Source organism: Somniosus microcephalus, chromosome 1, assembly GCF_052327205.1.
Source record: "Somniosus microcephalus isolate GS21.2 chromosome 1, FLI_Smic_1.0, whole genome shotgun sequence".
NCBI lineage: Eukaryota > Metazoa > Chordata > Chondrichthyes > Squaliformes > Somniosidae > Somniosus > Somniosus microcephalus.
Genome location: NC_140987.1, coordinates 255,148,344 through 255,170,073, shown reverse-complemented (window position 1 = coordinate 255,170,073; position 21,730 = coordinate 255,148,344). Strand labels below are relative to the sequence as shown.

Here is a 21,730-nt window from a genome sequence, read left to right as displayed (position 1 = left end):
TGCAAAGTATTAATTTAGTACCTCAGCCATGCCTTCTGCCTCCACCAATAGTTCTCCATTTTGGTCCCTAATCAGCTCCATTGTTCCTCTAACAACCCTTTTACTGTTATTATGCCTATAGAAGACCTTATGTTAGCCGCCAATCTATTCTCGTGCTTATTGCCCCTCTTATTTCCTTTTTCACTTCTCCTCTGAACTTTTTATATTCAGACTGATTCTCCCTTGTATTATCATCTGTAATACGCCCCTTTTTTATGCTTCATCCTACTCTCTAACTCCTTAATCATCCAGGAAGCTCTGGCTTGGGTTACCCTTTCTTTCCCCCTTGTGTGAATGTACCTAGACTGTACCAAAGCCATTTCCTCTTTAAAGGCCACCCACTGCTTCATTACATTTCTGCCTGCCAGTCTTTGACTCCAATTTATCCAGGACAGATCAGTCATCAATTCACTGACATTAGCCCTCCTCCAGTTAAGTATTTTTATTCTAGATTGCTCCTGGTCCTTCTCCATAACTACTCTAAACCTTACACTATGAGCACTATTCCCAAGATGCTCAACTGTGACATTCTCCACTTGACCCACTTCATTCCCCAGGTCTAGATCCAGAAATGCCTCCTTCTTTCATTCTTTCTTTCTTTCTCTCAATGCTAACACCAGGGCCTAGAAATTGGGTATAGCCCCGCTTGGGGCGTTAGAACTGGCGCTGCGCAAAGTTTATAGCCAGACGAAACTTATCGCCGCCTGGCGCGATATTGGGTTGCATCGCCCCCAAAGGTGATTGAGGCGCAAATTCAGACGTTGCACGGGCCTCCTAAGGCGCAAAACTTCCGGCGCTACCCAATATCGGCGCGGACGGGCGCAGTGCAGGTGATCTCAATTACCGATAACCACGAGACTTCCAGGCGCCGGCCGGCTCTTAAAGGGGCAGGTCAGTCAGCCTCAGCTTCCACACTCATCGCCCTGTAGGCCTCAGAATCGGCGCACGCCCTTCTCTGGCGCAAAAAACTTGGTCAAGATGGAGAAGGTGAGACAGAGAGCAGAGTGCTTCAGCACTGAGGCTCTGGAGCAGTTGGTGGCCGCAGTGGAGCACCATCGAGATGTTCTCTATCCTGACAATGGCAGGAGGCCGAATCAAAAGGACTACCGCCGAGCTTGGAGGGATGTTTGTCAGAGGGTCAACTCCAGCAGCATGGCGACCAGGAGCCCTGTTCAGTGCAGGAAGAAATTCAACAACCTCACTCGGGTCGTCAGGGTGAGTGGTGTTTATGCAAACTTCTGATTCCCTCCATCTGTACCTGACTTCGCGCACCCTCTTGCCATAATGCCCCAATGGCCATCTGTCAGCAAGCACCCATGGCCCTTTCTGGGCACACGCATGCACATTTGACTCAAGGCGTCATGTAAGGGCTCTTGCACCATGGGGGGCATGAAATGATCACTCAGAGCATCATGTAAGGGCTCTTGCACCATGGGGGGCATGAGATGATCACTCAGGGCATCATGTAACAGAACTTCCCCTTCTTTCCCCTGCAGTCCAAGCTGGCGACGATTCGCAAGGACCAGCTTCAAACCGGTGGAGGACCTCCACAAGTGGTCACTCTGACGGATCTCGAGGAGAGAGTGCATCAGATTCTTGGAGGACGTCTGAGTGGTCCTGTTACCACTGCAGCTGCTGACCCCATTGTCGACAGCGATGGTAAGGATCTCACCTTTTTCAGCTGTCTCCTTCCACTTGGTCCCCCCGCCAGCATGCTTTCTCACTGTGGAGCCATGTCATAGCCTTGCCGCAATCTGGCATGCCTTGCTGCCAACCTGTCCTTTTGCTAAAGCCACTCTTCCACCTCCCTGCTTTCAGATGCTGCAGCACCAGCTCGGGGTCCGTGCCCTGAAGCTGCCAGTGCCAGTGGCTCCGGAGGCGAGGAGCAGGAGGAAGCCGCACCATCCATTCCAGCCGCAGGGGAGCCAACACATCTGCAGACTGGGGATAGTAGCTCCCTGGAGGGGAGGGGGGGGCTCTGATGAGGAGCAAGTTGCCAGAACAAGCGGCCTGCATCAACGCAAGGGGGGTAGGCAAGTTCGGGCACCGGCTCCCCGGAGGGCGAGGCAGGGAGCGATGACTGCTGCACAGAGTGCAGAGGAGGTGCGTAGCCTGGCTGAAATGAGCACCCAGGCCCGGCTCAGGCACACTGAGCTTATGGCTGCAGTGGGGAGGATGCCTCAGTCGATAGAAACACTGGCAAAGAGTGTGCTGGACTTTGGCGCTGCAATGGAGAGGACTGTCCAGGGCTTTGAGGCAGCAATGGAGAGGACTGTCCAGGGCTTCGAGGCCACTATGGAAAGGACTGTTCAGAGCTTCGGAAAATCCCTGGAAAGGTCTGTCCAGGGCTTGTCCGAGGCAGTGGAACGGACTGCTCCGGCCTTGTCCGAAGCAATGGAGAGAACTGTCCAGGGCTTCTCCGAAGCACTGGCACCTGCCACACAGGTCCTCACTGTTGCCACGCAGTCACTTGCTGGCCTCGTCCAGACCCAGATTGAGGCAACGCGAACTCTCACTGCTGCCACCCTATCTGCATCAGCTAGGATCACCCCGGGCCCTTCCAGTACCACACGAGGCCAGGAATCAGTGGAGCAGTCGCTTGTGGCGGTGGAGCCGAGCCGGTCCCCTCCGAGAGCCAGTGTGTCGTCCGACCATGGTGCAGGTGTCCTCTCTCGGCAGGTGACCATTGCTCATGCCACCGCTGGAACGTCTGCAGTGCAGCTGCCACCACCTGCAGTGCACACTGCTTCCAGCCATGGCCAGATCAAGCAGCCAGCCTCCGCACCCTCCAAGCCCAGAGGTCGTCCAGGCTGTCCATCAGGGGCTTCTGCGATTCCAGACAGTCACCAGCCGTCCCCCAGCTTTGACCCCGCCACTGGGGTTCAATTACGTAGGAGCAGCAGGGAGGGAAGGGGCCGACCGCGAAAGAGAAGTCGGTCTCCATCAAGGGGCCAGCAGTAGAGGGAGTTGCTGAGACGTTTCTTCCTCCAAATTCAAGGACGCCCTCACCTGTTGTGATTGTTTGTGATGGTTTGTTTAGTTTTGCGGCTTTGCCAGAGAGTTGACTGTTATTTTGTTAGTTATGGTTTCTGTTGACATGACGTTGTTATGCTGGAAGGAAGCACTTTTTTGACAATAAAGATATTTTTTTATTTACAATGGTACTCGTAACTATTTACATTCATGGTGGACTTCCTAGGCTTTGAACGATCCGAAGTGCGCAGGACGAATGACAGCCATCATTCAGTCAGAGGGGCCTAGAACCGAGTCCTTATGAGCCTCTGACGGACGGCCCTTCCACTTTCAGGAGCCTTCCCATCTTCCTCCTCCTCCTCCTCCTCCTCCTCGTCCGCATGCTCCTCCTCCTCATCATCATCCGCCTGCTCTTCCTCCTCCTCCTCCTCCTCCTCGTCCGCCTGCTCTGCTGGACCTTGAGGGTCGGCTGGAATTGGCTGGGTTTGTTGAATGGCCAAATTGTGGAGCATGCAGCAGACGACAACGATGCAACCCATTTGCTCCGGCGAGTACTGCAGGGCTCCCCCCGAATGGTCCAGACAGCGGAAACGCTGTTTGAGCACACCAATACTGTGCTCGACAATGTTCCTGGTCGCCTGATGGCTGCTGTTGTAAAGCTCTTCTGCCGGGGTGGCGGGCAAACGGAGTGGGGTCATGAGCCATGGGCAGAGAGGATAGCCCTTGTCGCCCAGAAGCCAGCCTCGTGGGTGAGCCGGGCCCTCAAAAAGGTCAGAAACTGAGGTCTGCCGCAGGATGAACGCATCGTGGCTGCTCCCAGGGAATTGTGCGATGACTGCCATTATCATCTGGCGGTGGTCACAGACCAGCTGGACATTGAGGGAGTGGAACCCCTTTCAGTTGCGGAACTCCTCTGGATTCTGCAATGGCGCCCGCAAAGCCACGTGTGTGCAATCTATGGCCCCCTGAACCATGGGGAAGTCAGCAATAGCAGCGAAGCCCTGCGCGCGCTCCGCCTGCTTCTCCAGGGTCACAGGGAAGGTGATTAATTGACGCCTCCTTCTATAGAGGGCAGCTGTCACTTGCCGGATGCAACAATGCACTGCAAATTGTGTTATGTTCGCGATGTCCCCAGTGGCTGACTGAAAGGATCCACTTGCGTAAAAGTTGAGGGCAACAGTCACTTTGACAGCAACCGACAGAGAGGTCCTGCAACGTAGACACGGCTGCAGATCCTCAGCAAGCAGGTGGCACAGCTCAGTCACAACCTCCTTACCAAATCTGAGCCTTCACAGACACTGCTCCTCGGACATGGTAAGGTATGACACCTGCTGCCTCAAAACCCTCGCAGCGTATCGTCAGATTGGGCGACCTCCATTGCCCCTCCTCCTTCTGGCCAATCCCGCCCTCTCTCCCGCCGTCTCTGTGCCCCTTCCAAGTGTCCGGCCATGAGGAGGTTCCACTCCAAAGCAGCTCCCATTGCTATGCCAGACGGGCAACACGCAGTAATGTCTAGCGCTCCAACTGCTCCGGACAGGCTTGCAGGTCCCAAGTCTTCGAAGGCTAAATCCGAAAAATAGTGTGCAACAGTAGTTCACCAACTCTCTCCAGCAACGAACAGAATGAACAGGCCAAGTGCCTGCAGCTTTTATACTAGAGCTGTCCCCTTTAAATAGCGCCCCCCGACTCTGAGAAGGGCCTGGGAACGTTCCATCCAACTGTCACTAATAGCGCCAGGCGGAAAGGTTCCGGGCGCCACCGAATATCCGGTCAGGGGCGCCAAAAAGGCATTGCGCACTGAAATGACGTCATTAACTGCCTGCGTACGCGGGCGCGCGCTAAGAGTTAGCGCTGGCGCTAAATGGATACGCAATATGGGAGGTGTCACTATCTTCATTGCGCCCACCCGAACATTGGGTAACGCCCCAATTCTTGGCCTCTTTAGGCGCTAATCGCTGGTGCAACCAACCGAATTTCTAGGCCCAGGTACCTAACAATACGATTGGGATGGTGTTTATACTCTGTGGCAAACTAAATAATCTGATGCCTGAGACAGACAGGTCTACACGACTCCATGGTCCAGTTCATGGTTGACCGGTCAACAAGCTTGTTGACCGGATTTTTAAGGGGTTTGCTTGACGTTGGACTCACACCACTCGACTCCAGATACTCCTACAAGCTAGTGCTGAAACGACCAAAGTGGTCCTAGCTGGACAAGCAGTAGGGTGCTCCTGTTGGTCAACTGTGTGCTTTTAGCTGATTAAACTCCAGCAGAGTCCACTTATGTGGACACATAAAGGGTACAGGAGAATAGGCTCTTGCCAACATACAACTGAATTCCTTGTCTTAGGTAAGTGGGATGTCTCCCCTAAGGTACATAAGAACATAAGAATTAGGAGCAGGAGTAGGCCATATGGCCCTTCGAGCCTGCTCAGCCATTCAATAAGATCATGGTTGATCTTTGACCTCAACTCCACTTTCCCGCCCAATCCCCATATCCCTTGATTCCCCTAGAGTGCAAAAATGTCTCTATCTCAGCCTTGAATATACTCAATGACTCAGCATCCACAGCCCTTTGGGGTAGAGAATTCCAAAGATTCACAACCCTCAGTGAAGAAATTCCTCCTCATCTCAGTCTTAAAGGCCTACTCCTTATCCTGAGACTACGCCCCCTAGTTCGAGACTCTCCAGCCAGGGGAAACAATCTCTCAGCATTTACCCTGTCAATCCCCTTCAGAATCTTATGTTTCAAAGAGATCACCTCTCATTCTTCTAAACTCCAGAGAGCGTAGGCACAATCTACTCAAATCTCTCCTCATAAGACAACCCTCTCATCCCAGGGATCAATCCAGTGAACCTTTGTTGCACAGCCTCTAAGGCATTTATGTCCTTTCTCAGATAAGGAGACCAAAACTGTGCACAGTACTCCAGGTGTGGTCTCACCAAAGCCCTGTACAATTGTAATAAGACTTCCTTAATCTTGTACTCCAACCCCTTGCAATATAGGCCAACATGCCATTTGCCTTCCTAATTGCTTGCTGTACCCGCATGCAAACTATCTGTTTTTCCTGCACAAGGACACCCAAATCTCTCTGAACACCAATATTTAATAATTTCTCACCATTTAAAAAATATTCTGTTTTTCTATTCTTCCTACCAAAGTGAATAACCTCACATTTCCCCACATTATACTCCATCTGCCACCTTATTGCCCACTCAGTTAACCTGTCTATACCCTTTTGCAGACTTTTTGTGTCCTCCTCACAGCTTACTCCTCCACCTAGCTTTGTATTGTCAGCAAACTTCGATACATTGCACTTGGACCCTTCATCTAAGTCATTAATATAGATTGTAAATAGCGGAGGCCCCAGCACTAGTTACAGCCTGCCAACCTGAAGATGACTCGTTTATCCCTACTCCCTGTTTTCTGTCCATTACCAATCCTCTATCCATACTAATATATTACCCCCAACCCCATGAGCCCTTATCTTGCATAACAACCATTTATATGGCACCTTATTGAATGCCTTTTAGAAATCCAAATACAGGAAACTCTTTGGTATCCGGCACCAACATGGTGCCAGTTGATTAAAAATTCCGGATGATGGAGAGGGTTATCTACCGAGGCTATTTTTAACAAAAATAAAAAAATCAAGAAATGTGCAGTATACAGTAATTGGGTACTCACCTACAGAATGTTGTGTTAAATGGATGGTGGAAGATGCTTAAGTACAGTACTGCCAGACTTCCGACAGCGCCAAAAAGCCGAGTAGGGGCAGTTTGGAGAACTACCCCCACTGACTAACTCGGCCACCGCGGGAGACTCGGACTCGGCAACATTTCCGGTTATTGAGGTGTTGTTTTCGAGTATGAATTTTGCCGGTTAATAGAGAATTCCGGATATTTAGGTGCCGTTTAAACAAGAGTTTCCTATATTACATCTACGGGTTCCTCTTTATCTATCCTGCTTGTTACATCTTCAAAAAACTCTTAATAATTTTTTTAAACACGATTTCCCATCCATAAAACCATGTTGACTCTGCCTAATCATATTATGATTTTCTAAGTGCCCTGTTACCACTTCCTTAATAATATTGCCCAGAACTTCGGGTCTCCACGGGTGAGTACACACGGGGTACTCACCCATAAGCCCAATGGAAGTGCCGGTTTCCTGCATGCTCTGCGCATGCGTGGGAAACCGGCACTTCCGTTCCCCTGAAAGAAGGGGTTCAGAGTTCGAACGCGTGCGCAGGAGAGGCTGCGCGTGCGCATCGAACTTAGGTTTTTTTTGCAGGTTTTCCCGGGAGGGTAAGTCTCCAGAAGTTACACATATAAAAAGCAGGCGTAAGGCCTGCTTTTTACAAGGTAAGTGGTGAATTAATTAAAATTAAAACATTTTTTCCACAGGTTTATTATTTTTAAATACTTTAAAGCAAGGTAAATTTATTTTTAGCCCCATTAGAAAATAAAATTATTTTTTTCAAAAATTTAAATTATTGTTTAAAATAGTTATTTCATGTAATTTATAGTTTATTTAAAAATGCGATTTTTTTTTTTTTTCAATTTATTTGAAGACTTAATGATGTTTTGGGGCCCGTAGTATTTATAAGTTTTGACTTATGAATGGGGGCATTCCTTGCTCTGATTGGCTCTCCATGGCCTACGTGATCCCAGGGGACGCATCGAACTAACTGCGCCCCTGGGATACGCAAGCACTGCGCGCCGGCAGTTGGAGCAGGCCCAGGATCGGAATTCCATGGGGGCCCACAGCTCAACGGCCGGCGCACAAGATAAGTGCAGGTCGGGGGCTTACACCCGCGGGAAGCCCCCGACCTGAATTTCTGGGCCAATGAATTCCAGCATTTTCCCAATGACTGATGTCAGGCTAACTGGCCTGTTATTCCCTGTTTTCTCTCTCCCACCTTTTTTGATTAGTGGGGTTACATTTGCTACCTTCCAATCCGCTGGGACCGTTCTAGAATCTAGGGAATTTATGAAGATCACAACCAATGCATCCACTATCTCTGCAGCCACCTCTTTTAGAACCCTAGGATATAGGCCATCAGGTCCAGGGGATTTGTCGGCTTTTAGTCCCATTAGTTTCTCAAGTACTTTTTCTCAGCTAATATTAATTACTTTAAGTTTCTCACTCTTATTCGCCCCTTGGTTCCCCACTATTTTTGGTATACTTTTTGTGTCTTCTACTGTGAAGACAGATACAAAATATTTGTTTAAAGTCTCTGCCATTTCCTTATTCCCCGTTATAATTTCACCTGTCTCCGCCTCTAAGGGAGCAACACTTACTTTTGCTACTCTCATCATTTTTACATACTTATAGAAGCTCTTACAATCTGTTTTTATATTTCTTGCTAGTTTACTCTCATCTTCTATTTTCTCGCTTCTAGGAAACTGTCTTGAATGCATTCCATGAACTCATCCTCCAGACTACCTTTCCCAATTTGATTTGCCCAGTCTATATGAAAATTAAAGTCCCCAATGATTATTGTATAACCTTTGTTACAATCTCCTGTTATTTGTTGATTAATACTCTGTCCAACGGTATAGCTACTGTTTGGGGGTCTATAAATTACTCCTACCAGTGTTTTCTGCCCCTTGTTATTTCTTAACTCCACCCATACTGATTCTACTTCCTGATCTTCCGAGCCAAGATCCTTTCTCACTAGTGTCCTTATGTCATCCTTTATTATCAGGGCTACCCCTCCTCCTTTTCCATTCTGCTTGATTTTTTGAAACATCAAGTACCCTGGAATATTTCGTTCCCAACTTTGGACACCTTGCAACCATATCCCTGTAATGGCTATTACATCAAAAGGTGAAAGAGAATGCACTCCAAAACTATGTTTTGTGAATTTCTCACTCTTTATGTGGATTTCTCTTTACCAATGCAGATTTCTTTAGTATGGGTATTGGTTTTCATAAGTATCATAAGCTCATCAGATGGCCAAAATAAAAACTCCCAGTGTCAACATCCCTCATCTGCATGGGCACAATATTAAAAAATGGAAGGTGAATAGGAACATTAGCACATAGGAACTCCTACTATGTGGGAGCAGGCCATTCAGCCCCTTGAGCCTGTTCCGCCATTCAATTAGATCATGGTTGATCTGTATCTTAATTCCATCCACCCGCCTTGGTTCCATATCCCTTAATAACCTTGCCTAACAAAAATCTATCATTTCAGTTTTGAAATTTTCAATTGACCTCCAGCCTCAACAGCTTTTTGGGGGAAGAAAGTTCTAGATTTCCACCACCCTTTGTGTGAAGCATTTCCTGACATCACCCCTGAATGGCCTAGCTCTAATTTTAAGGTTATGCCCCCTTGTTCTAGACTCCCCCCACCAGAAGAATTAGTTTAACTCTCTCTACCCTATCAAATCCTTTAGTCATCTTAAACACCTCGATTAGATCACCCCTTAATCTTCTATACTCGAGGGAATACAAGCCTAGTCTATGCACCTTGTCCTCATAATGTAACAAGAACATTTCAAATATCTTGACAAGAATGCATCATAAAGCATGTAAATTGCCTAATAGTGTTTTTAATTCTGCAACATAGATAATTACACTCAAAGATTTGAAGAAACATTATTTTTTTGAAAAAGTCAGTCAACCCTTACGTTCTCTTAACGACGTACCTCTTGAAAAATTCTTTTCTAACTGTTTTCTGACCCATGAATAGTTTTTTTTCCCTTAGTCGATAATCATCCTTTAAATTAACTTGAGACATATACGTCTCTGTTGTGGTACTCCAGTCCTGTAACAAAAAGTGGTCAGCTATTAATTTCATGTGCCTCTTCCCAGTGCTGGAGTAACTAGAAGCCCTACAAAATCCCCACTAAACCCCAATTTCGGAGTTAATGCAGATCAGCAGTTAGAAACATAGGAACAGGAGGAGGCCATTCAGCCCCATGAGCCTGTTCCAACCTTCAATTAGATCATGACTGATCGCCATCTACCCACCTTGGCTCCATATCCTTTACTCCCTTTGCCTGACAAAAATCTATCAATCTCAATTTTGAAATGTTCAATTGACTCCCAGCCTCCACAGCTTTATGGGGAATTGAGAGAGTTCCAAATATCTACTACCCTTCGTGTGAAGAAGTGCTTCCTGACATCACCTCTAAGCGGCCTAGCTCTAATTTTAAGGTTGTGCCCCCTTGTTCTGGACTCCCCCCACTAGAGGAAACAGTTTCTCTCTCTCTACCCTATCAAACCCTTTAATCATCGTAAACACCTCGACTGGATCACCCCTTAATCTTCTATACTCGAGGGAATACAAGCCCAGTCTGTGCAACCTGCCCTCGTAATTTAACCCATTAGCCCCGGTATCATGCTGAGGAATCTGCGCTGCACCCCCCTCCAAGGCCAATATTTGTTTCTGAGGTGCGGGGCGCAGTTCATCCAATGAAGAGCAGATGATAAAAAAAACATGGAATCAATGTGGATGGATGCTCACAGCGAAGGAAGCTCAACATTGAAAAATTATAAACGTTTAGAAACTGAATCAGGAGAGATTTCTCAAGAATTTGTCTCTATTTCTGGCTGGTTGGCAACAAAAGAAAAACTTGCATTTCTATAGCACCTTTCATGACCTCAAGGTGTCCCAAAGTGCTTTACAGCCAATTAAATACTTCTGAAGTATAGTCACTGTTGTAATGTGGGCAACGCGGCAGCCAATTTGTGCACAGCAAGCTCCCCACAAACAGCAATGTGATAATGACCAGATAATGTTTTTTTGATTGAGGGATAAATATTGGCCCCAGGACACCGGCGATAACTCCCCTGCTCTTCTTCGAAATAGTGCCATGAGATCTTCTATATCCACCCGAGAGGGCAGTCGGGGCCTCAGTTTAATGTTTTATCCAAAAGCCGACCCCTCCAACAGTGCAGCACTCCCTCAGTACTGCACTGAGTGTCAGCCTAGATTTTTGTGCTCAAATCTCTGGAGTGGGACTTGAACCCACGACCTTCTGACTCAGAGGCGAGAGTGCAACCCACTGAGTCACAGGAGGGAAAATTGGAGGTCAAGTTAACTCCAAAGCAACAATTTATTCTCTAATAATCCAAGCACTGCAATCAATATTAGCTTCATTGCGTCTTCAAGGTTATTGTTAAAATGGGGAAACATTTTCAATCACTTTGAGTAGGCTGGTTTGTAACCAGGAGTCTCCTGCTAGCTGTTATCACTCAGTTTAGACTTTTGTCCAATCCATCAAATAAAATGGGCTATGTCAAGATGTACTTTGATATCAGTGATACCTCTTGGGCATTTCAGTCCAAGGGTAAAGTTAAATATAGATTTCAAAATAGAAACCTCACTTCATTTGCTCATTTAATAATTCAAATTAATTGTTTACTCCTTCGGGAAGATTTGAAAGCCGTTTATACGTCGAGTGGTGCAAGTTCTTCCGCTGTCCTTTTTGAAGTGTGTCTACATCATAATCCTTAGGTTCCGCCTCTCTGTGCTGGTACCTGCAAAGAAAAAAACATGAAATCACTGGTTAGGCCTCAGCTGGAGCATTGGGTCCAATTCTATTTCAAAGAAGAGCAGGCGAGTTCTCCCCAGTGTCCTGGGCCAATACTTATCCCTCAACCAATCATCACTAAAACAGATTATCTGGTTATTTTCACACTGCTGTTCATGGGATCTTGCTGTGCGCAAATTGGCTGCTGCATTTCCTACATTAAAACAGTGACTACACTTCAAAAGTATTTAATTGGTTATAAATCGCTTTGGGATGTGCTGAGGTTGTGAAAGACTTTCTTTTAACAGAACAGGAACAGGCGAGACATTCAGTTTGGGATCGGGGGCTGAAGACCTGCCAAGAAGGTGATCCGCATTTTGCGGAGAGAGGCGGCTACAGCAGGGAGTCCCGGGATTCCTTTGCAAGTGCAGGAAAAAGTTGAACATCCTCACAAGAGCAACCAAGGTAAACTATCTGCTCTCTCTCTCTCTGAACCCCTTCTGTGCAATCTCTTAATGTAGTGGCACACCTTCATACATTACCCTCACAGTGCCAAAGGAGTCAAGAGGTGAAAGTGGATCTGACATTAGGGAGCAGACGGTCCATCAAAGTCTAACCTGGCTCCTAAGCCTGTGATCTCTGGTGTCTTGTTCTGAAAAGAAATATGCCAGATGAGCATCACACTCACTTGGAGGCACTGAGGACCAACCCGGAGGGCCGAAGACAGATTGCTGGAGTCACAGAAGTGTCCTATGACATCCTGAGCCAATATCCCAAAAGGGTTTGATGCGATGCAGTGTTGCCTGGGGCAGATGTTGGCACTGCAAACATCTGTGTGCTCCCACTGACTGAGAGACCAGCCCAGAAAGTGCATCCAAACAGGTTTCTAAAAAAATTCAGTTTGGGGATATGGGTGTCACTGGCAAGGCTGGCATTTATTGCCCCTCCCTAATTGACTTGAACAGGGGCAGCAAAGGGTGGAGTGAGCTGGGGCCTCACTTTCAGAGGGCAATTAAGAGTCAACCGTGTTGGTTTGGGACTGGAGTCACATATGGACCCAGACTGGGTAACGGCGACAGGTTTCCTTCCTTAAAGATCATTAGTGAACCAGGTAGGGTTTTTATGACAATCCCACAGCTTCACTTTTTCTGAATCCGGCTATTCATTGCGATACCTCTTTTTTAAACTGAATTCAAATTCCCCTGCCATGGTGGGATTGGAACTTCCATGGGACATTTTACTATATTTAAAAGATGCTGTATACAGGAAACTTTGGTTTATCCGGAGGTTGTATGTCCGGAAACCTCGATCTAACGGCAGAAATCAGCAGCCGTTTTGGTTAGGTTTTTTTTTTATCTCCTAGCATTTTTTTTAACAGTCAGGCTCTGGAAAGCGTCTCTGTAGCTTAGCAACAGCTTCAGAGATGCTTCCAAGGTACGGGCCGAGTGTTTACAAGCTGTTGCTAAGCAACAGTGTTTGTTGTCAGATACGGAGATGAAAACCTCCGTATCCTTCAACATTAGCGCTGGTCTATCCGGAAGTTTTGATAGATCGGCAGCAGCTCGGTCCCGTCGGTGCCGGATATCGCGAAGTTTCCTGTAAATGCAAGTTGTTGTTGCATGGGGCAGTCAGGCACCAAAGACATGCACAAAGCGGCACTTGTAGCTGTCTGCGCATTGTAAATCAGGTGCCCCTCCACAAACTCTGGCAGGGGCAGTGCCTAGAGAACACTGTAAGGCACAATCCCAGTTTAGCTAGATCGCCACCCGCAGAATTTCAGGCTCAGCCTCAATTTTAAAACTCTCATCCTTGTTTTCAAATCCCGCATTCCCTCCCTATCTCTGTAACCTCTTCCAGCCCTACAACCCTCCGAGATCTCTGCGCTCCTCCAGTTCTGGCCTCTTACACATTTCCGATTTCCATCGCTCCACCATTGGTGGCTTGGGCCCTAAGTTCTGGAATTCCCTCCATAAACCTCTCCACCTCTCTACCTCTCTTTTCATCTTTGTAAGTTTCATGGAACAGTTTGGCCCCAGCATAAGGGCATGAAACGGTTAAACTTCAAGGCACAGAAAAGGTGCCAGTCATTAAAGTTTGCAGTTCTTGGAGAACACATTGATACTGGACAATGAAAGCTTTGGCTCTGAAAAGGACATTGACATTGAACTGTGAGGCCTTGAATCATGAGTGGTTTCAATGGGAAAAATTAACATCTGGACAATGCTCTGAGTTTAACTGAAACAATGAGCGTCTCAAAAGGTGATTTAACGGTGAATAGGTGATTTAACTTTGGACAATGAGATTTCGGGGTTGATTTTCCTGGGGCCGTCAGGTGGGGTTTCAGGCGTGTTGGGGGGGGGGGGGGAAAAAAAACAATCGCAAAAATAGGGGGTCGCGATCCCCTCCCCCGCTTGATTCCCCGCCCCATCCGACTTTCACCCCGGCGTTTCAATCCGACCCGAATCAGTCCCGCCCGCAGCTGAAGCCTAATCACCAATAATTGCCATCTTTAATGCCATTTTAAGGGGCCCTTGCTACTTTCAGCCTTTTCCCACGCTAAACACGCCTGGTGGGAACCCCACTGATGAAACCTGGCGTGAACAATGTCGGCTTGCTTACTTTCAGCTGCAGGTCAATCAGGAAAGAAGAGATTTAATCAGACAGCATTTGTAGGTTGCAGGACCTTTGTTGTTTCAGGCTTGGGGCAACTTGTTCAAGGCTTAGGCACAGCTGTGGAAGGTTGGAGCCTCACACACTTCTTCAGTGTGAGCTCCTGGGAAGCCCCTCTCGCCACCCTCACTCAGCGCTTCCTCAACTGAGGCACCTACCAGAAGCATGGGAGGCCTTTTTTTCCTTCTCCTCTTGGCATTAGAGGACTTCCAGCCCCAATCACGAAATGACACACACCACAACTGCAGAAGTTGCCATCAGAAATTTTATTTACAATAACCAACTGATGGCATTTTAAAAATAAACACAACATTTCACCCAAGTGACTACCCTTGTGATTAGTGGTGCTTTATTTTTCTCTGACGCGTGCTCCTACGTAGTGCTTCCCCTGTGGCTTCAGCAGATGTGGAGGCCCCTTGCTCACTTTCCTGCTGCTCCTGTCTCGACACCTTTGGTGGGCGTCCTCTGGGGTGGCGAGCCTGTGAGGGCTCGCCAGCAGTCTGCTGCTCCTGCGGCTGTGCAGGGGTTGAGACTTCTATCTCTGTTGGGTGTGGACTCCGGCGGGGCTCTGATCGAGGACTCTGCAGTGGCATGGAAGTGTGAACGCTTGGAGAGGAGCCCCCACTTCCTTGAGGTCTGCCACCAACCTCCCTCTCATGGGTCAGGTCCCCCTCAGTGCCTGCAAGTGGCTTGAGAGCAGCTTGCTGCACATCAGGGGGGCCATGGGGACCCATTTCTACAATGGCTGTCCTACTCAGAGGGCCTGTGATGAAGGTCTGGTTTCTCTGCTCAATAGCTGACCATCGCTCCTCCAGAGATGTCAGTCTATTCTGAACACTCACCATGTTTTCAACACTCTGGCGACTTAGCTCCTCCATGGCCGTAGCCATCCTCTCCTCTACTGTAGCCATCCTTTCCGCGGAGGTTGCCATCCTTTCCGTGGTGATGCATTCATGCATCAATGACTCCACAAAGGCTCTGCTCATGTTCGCTCTGGACTCCTCCATTTGCTCCACACTCGCAGCGACCCTGGAGACAAAACCTACCAGAGACTCCTGCATCTGTGCATGGAGATCCATCAACTCTTCTCTTGCGGATGGTCCCAGAGGCAGAGGTTCGACATGCAGCAGAGCTGAGCAGGCAGAGCCGTGCGCCCTCCGACGAGGACTCTCCACTGCTGTCCCTGTCTCCACCATCTGCTGATGCTCACTTGTGAGCTGTGATACACCAGGTGACAACACTACTCTATCTCGCGAAGGTCCCACCGAGGTGTGAGTGTCTGCGCTGGTGCTGGGTGTGCTGAATTCTGCTGACGCTGCGCCCTCAGAGGTGGGAGCTTCCTCTGAGGCGTCTGGCTGCTCAGCCCCTTCCTCCTCCGCAGTGGGGACGGGGGCTTCGGATGGTTCTGTGGGGGAGTAAAGGAAAGAGTTAGAGATGTGATGCCAAGGTTACACGCACATTGGATTTTGCAGATTAAGTCCAAATGATGTAGCTTCAGAATCATAACAGCGACTCATGCTATGTCAATGAGAGAGATGGAAAACTATTCTGTCACCAGCTTGCGGGCCTGCCCCTGTCTCTCCTTCCCCAGCTTCCGCAGCCACATCAGCCCCGACAATTTCCAGGACTCCTTCCTCCCAGGGGGTTAGGTGGGCTATTGAGGGTGGGCCTCCTGCAGTCCTGGCTCGCTCTCTGTTGTTGTGAGCTCTCTTTTCCTGCAATGAGGGAGACAAGTGGAGTTTGAGTGAGAATGAAGGAGTGAGTGCAGAGATTGCATAGCATAGATACTTAGAGGGAGACAAAGATGGTGTGAGGCTGCAAGACCAAGGGCCCTCCCTGTGTGTTGTCAGTTGTGTTCAAAGCATCAGAGTGAAAGGGAGTGTGAGGGCTGCACGGTGGAATAGTTATGTGAACATGAGCATAGAGAGGGAATGGGTAAGGGTGCATGGATGTGACTGTGAAGTGGGATGTGGAGGAAGAGAGTGCTAAAGCTGAGTGCTGGTGGGGAAAGGCAATGGGGATCAGTTTGAGGGTGATGGAAACTTCATACTTACTTTTCCTGTACGGTGAAGGTCATGGAATCGCTTCCGACACTGTATCCAGGTTCTTCTGGTGACTCCCAGCGAGTTGACATCTGCTGTCACCTGCATCCATGCAGCCTTGGTCTCAGTGGGAGGCCTCTTCCTCCCTGACCTAGGGAAGAGGCCCTAACCCCATCCACTAATGTCTGTAGTGACGACTCGTTGAATTTGTTGCCAGCTCGGGGTCTGGCACTGGCCACAGCTGCTGCAGGCTCCTCTGCCATCCTGTATGGTTCTTATGGAAGCCTGCAGAGGTTGCAATGCTTGCAATAGACTATAAAAGTACCACGAATGATGACATCATACTGTGGGGCTTTCTGACTGGAAATAGTCAATTAGCAAGGGTTCCCACACGCTGGAAATGAATTGGCCAATTGAGGGAAAATTGCATCAATCTGGCAGACCCATTTACATTTGTGTGGGAACCCCGACATTCGGGGAACCCGACAATTCCCCGCACCTGCGGGAAAATCGACCCCTTCGTGTTTTAATGGGTTTCGATGGATCTTCAATGGATAAGACAACGATGCCAGTTTCGCTGGAACAATGGACTTCCTGGAAAACACATCAGCAGTAAGACTAAATCAGATTAAATATGTATCACAGGGCAGGGGAGACAAGATGAGGAATTGTCTTCCATCCCTCAGCCCTGTACACATCCTGTGGTTTGGAAAACAAGAGTTGTGGGAAGGCCCAGACTCAAAGAGGCCAGGTGACTAAAGGAACTATAAGAAGGAACCACACCCACAGCTCTCTCTCCTTTTCGCTCGGAAGCTCTCTCGGAAGCTCTCTCTCTCTCAGAAGCTAGCTCTGACTACAGGAACTGCCAGGTGTAAGAAGGAAGGGAAGACGGTCATCTCCAGCCCCCAGCCTGCAATTGACGTCGGCCACGACCAGCCGGACGGGTGATTGTAAGTATCAGTTGACTCTACAAGGGGTTTCGCTGTGTAGGCAGCTGCAGTCAGTTAAAAGAGACGGGGTCAGGTCATCTCCGATCCAGACCTACCATCCACAACGGTAACGACCAACCGGATGGGTGATTGTAAGTTTCAGCCAAATCGCAACAGGTTTTTGTCTGTGTTTTGTTGGTTTTAATAAACTAACAGTTTTGGGTTGAACCTAAACCTTTGTGTCGTCTATGATTTTGTTCCTGTAAAACCCAGAGTCAAAGAACCCTTGTAAGGACGAGGAAACCAAACACCTTACACTTTAAGATGCTCCTTAAAACATACCTCTTTGACCATGTTTTTAGTCATCTGTCCTAATTTCTCCTTATGTGGCTCGGTGTCTTTTTTTGCTACTCGCATATGTGAAGTGCCTTGGGACTTTTTACAACATTAAAGGTGCTATATAAATGCAAGCTGTTGTTGTTGTTGTTTAATAATGGGCCATAATTTGCTGTAGCAGGGCATATGCCATTAGTTAGACTTGCCTTTGCATGCTTAGGTTTTTACATTTTTTGCGCAGTAAGTTGCTGAAAGTGCGAGCTGACAACGTTGCAGCGAGAGCAATAGGGCATCTGGGACCTGAGTGAACAGGACAAGCAACTGGGCATCTCCTTAACCAATCAGATTGAAGAGTTGAGAAATAAATAGTGCAAGGACTGAGAAGGAAGGTGTAAATTAGAGTGAGTGAATTCAATGTCAAATCAGGTACAGAAATAGAAATAAAGAGAGGGCAAGAAAGATTGAATTAAGAGAGAGAGAAAAAAGAGACAGCAGGGAAAAGTAATTTTTTTAAAATTTAACATTTTTAAAATCTCCAACAATTAAAAGCTAAAGGAATGAGACGCCACGCTTGTAATAGTTAATTTTCAGTGCCAGAGAGGTTAACTGGCAGTAATTAACACTCATCACGTCGTTATAAGGGTACTTAGACTGGAATGGACAAGGCTTGACTTCTGTGGCAAGTTTAGTCTGTATCTACCAGGCAAATACAGCAACTTCACGCCGTTCAATGCAGTGTCAATGGTGAGGCAGACTGCAATGCCGTTTTCGCGAAGCTATCGGCAGAGCAGCGCATCTCGGGCAACAACTTTTAGATAGTTGAGTTTAACCACGCGTCTGCCCCTCGCCAGAAGTCGCTGTACCATTTGTGCTTAAATAACGGTGAGCGTCATTAGACTCACCGCTATTTTGACAGCAAATTATGGCCCAATAAACAGAAATTGTGGTTACGAACGAGCAAAATTAACAACACACAGTATGTTCCCCGCACTCCCACCCCCCCACCACTCCAACCCACTTCATCTCCAAACCTTCCACGTCTTGCTTTATAAACCCAACTTACCTGTCCCCTTTCCCTGGAAGATGAGTCATAACTCCACCTTCCGACATCCCGATGCCCCCCCTGGGATCACTGTAAACATGCATGGAGAAACACAGAGCTACAACATCCCAGACTACTCAGTGCTGATTTAACAAAAAAATTGCTGCTGAAGTTAATAGCATCTTTACAGAGAAAAAAATTCTTCAAAGTTTAATAGAACGTTTCTAGGTGTTAATCACTTACCAGTTGCAGACCAACACAGGCCTGCTGTACGTCATACGAGTTGAACGGAGACTAAGAGAACCTTTACGGTCTGGATAGTCAATTGCATAATCCATGTTCCTCCTGCTGTTCCAACTGTTTGTCTTCACCTGTCTGCCTCACTATCTTTTTTCCGTCTAGTTTACTCACACTTAAATACCATCCACTTGTCTACTCTCTTATTGCCCTTCACCTCTCTGTCTCACTTCACTCTCACTGTCTTTTGCCTCGCTACCTCACTAATTCCTTTCCCCTTTATCTAAATATGCTCTTTCGCACCTCACGTTTGAGCTGCTTATTCCTCTCACTCCTTCTTTCCCATTACATGTCTTCCCTTTGCTCTTGTCTCTCCTAGTTGCTCTTTTTTTTTTTAAGGTGCCTCCTCTGCCTAATATGTTAGCTATCTTTCCCTCTCTCCTTACTCTGTTGGATATCTTTACCGCTATGGCTTTCAATATTACTATTTTGCTTTCTCTCCGTCTCTCACTCTCTTTCAGTTGGAGCCTCTCAATTCATTTCTCTTTGGCATCACTTTCTGTTTTTGCCTCTCTGTACTTTCTTTTAGTTGTCTCAATGTTGGCTACTTCTCTCTCTTAACGTAACCCTCTCAAGTTGGTGTATCTATCTGTTGCCTTTTTCTATCTATCTCATCTGATAGGTGGCCTTAACTCACTCTTTTTAGCTCCTTCTAAAAGGTGCCTCTGCTTTTCCTTTTATCTGTCTATTGTTTATCGCTATCTCTTTTTATCTCCGTCAGTTATCTCTATCTTTATCTCTGCCAGTCATCTCTATTCCTCCTACCTCCGTCAGTTAGCTCTGTCTCCTCCTTCTCTTACCCTGTCAGTTATTTCTATCTCTATCCCTCCTTCTCCCTGTTAGTTATCTGTATCTCTATTCCCCTGTCTCTATCTCTCTCTCAGTTGCCTCCTATCTCTCTCTTTTGTATCTCTCAGTCCTATCTCTCAGTTGTATCTTATCTCTCTCTGTTGCCTCCTATCTCTCTCAGTTCTATCTCTCTCTGTTGTCTCCTATCTCTCTCTGTTGCCTCCTCTCTCTCAGTTGCCTCTTATCTCTCTGTTATCTCCTATCTCTCTCTCTGTTGTATTTTATCTCTCTCTTTGTTATCACCTATCTTTCTCAGTTGTATCTAATCTCTCTCAGTTGTCTCCTATTACTCAGTTGTCTCTTATCTCTCCATCTGTTATCTCCTATCTGTTGTATCTTATCTTTGTTATCTATCTCTCAGTTGTATATTATCTCTCTCTGTTGCCTCCTATCTCTCTCAGTTGTCTCTTCTATCTCTCAGTTGTCTCCTCGATCTCTCTCAGTTGCCGTCTCTCTCTCTCTCTCTGTTGTTTCTCTCTTACTCTGTTGTCTCTCTCTCACTCTGTTGTCACTCTCAGTTGTCTCCTATTTCACTCTCAGTTGCCTCTTATCTCTCTCAGTTGTATCTTATCTCTCTCAGTTATATACTATCTCCCTCAGTTGTATCTCATCTCTCTCAGTTGTATCCTATCTCTCTCAGTTGTATACTATCTCCCTCAGTTGTATCTCATCTCTCTCAGTTGTATCCTATCTCTCTCAGTTGTATCATATCCCTCTGTTGTATCTTATTTCTCTCTCAGTTGTATCTTATCTCTCTCTCTCAGTTGTATCCTATCTCTCTCTCAGTTGTATCTTATTTCTCTCTCATTTGTATCTATTTCTCTCTCATTTGTATCCTATCTCCCTCTCAGTTATAGCTTATCTCTTTCTCAGTTGCCTCCTATCTCTCTGTTCTCTCTCTTATTTCCTATCTCTCGCTCAGTTCTATCGCTCTCAGTTGTATCTTATCTCTCAGTTGCCTCCTATCTCTCTCTGTTATCTCTTATCTCTCTCAGTTGCTGGGCTTCCACTTTAACGAGTGGCGTGGCCTGGGACCAAGTGAGCAGGCAGGTCGCACCATAAAGTAATGCCCCCTTTACGTTGTGCTTACGACGGCACCAGGTGTGAGTTTTATCACAAGGAATAAACGTGACTGAAACAAAGGTCGTTTTGCACTCAAATAACAAAACCCTGCGCACATTGTCTTGACTTTAAAGCCGTTGCTATGGACGCTTGGCGAGGTGCACACTGGTGATCCGTAACCTGGATCCCTCCGCAAGGCCGACCTGCTGCCGAACTATTTCCCAATTGGAGAGTTGGCTGCGAGTTACAATTAGTCTGTGTACATTTTAGATATCGCTAAAGGCCATACTTTACTGTTTGTAGAAAAACAACATTTTCCATAGTTAAGGTTTATTATATTAAAACATCTTAAAACTATAATAAGTATTTCATTTACACAAAATAACCAATAGTTACTTTTTAAATTTTACTTATAAAATGTGCATAAATGTGATTTCTTACTGCTATATTTTTCAGGTCAGAGATCCTCCTGAATTAGCAGGGCTCTCGATATTAGTGGCAATTTAAATGTGCATACACTATGGGTGTGCGCTTGTGCAAGGCGTGTGTGCTGGGGAGGGAGGACTTGAATGTGGGTGACTCTGAAGGCTAAAGGATGTTGACTTGGGGTAAAAGCCCTCACCTTAAGCCTGTAACACAGAGGTAAACAACATTGACTTGCTGTTGATTCAGGCTTGCTGTTTGGATCAACACTAATTATTAGGGCACCTGCTGTGGCGAGGCTGACAACACATGTGTAGTGTGCCTTAATTCTAACTCCCCCACCTAATGTTGGATACAAGTCAGTGTCTATTACCATACAACGACAACAACTTGCCTTTAACGTCGTAAAACGTCCCAAAATGCTTCACTGGAGCGATTATCAAACAAAATTTGACACCGAGCCACTTAAGGAAATATTAGGGCAGGTGACCAAAAGCTTGGTCAAAGAGGTAGGTTTTAAGGAGCGCCTTAAAGGAGGAGAGAGAAGCGGAGAGATTTAGGGAGGGAATTCCTGAGCTTAGG

At 47.0% G+C, this 21,730-nt stretch overlaps 1 protein-coding gene across 1 annotated transcript in view; it reads right to left on the bottom strand.

Moving 5' to 3' along the window:
- LOC147124733 (cilia- and flagella-associated protein 95-like) overlaps positions 1-20,900 on the bottom strand; it is a 50,539-nt gene extending 29,639 nt beyond the window's left edge. The window contains exons 1-3 of the mRNA XM_085992335.1: positions 18,761-20,900; positions 11,391-11,505; positions 9,669-9,787 (exon numbers count right to left, since the gene is read on the bottom strand). Of these exons, the coding sequence (XP_085848461.1) occupies positions 9,669-9,787; positions 11,391-11,505; positions 18,761-18,855 (329 nt within the window). The 5' untranslated portion in view covers positions 18,856-20,900. The remainder of the gene's footprint in view (positions 1-9,668; positions 9,788-11,390; positions 11,506-18,760) is intronic.
- Between the last annotated feature and the right edge of the window lie 830 nt (positions 20,901-21,730).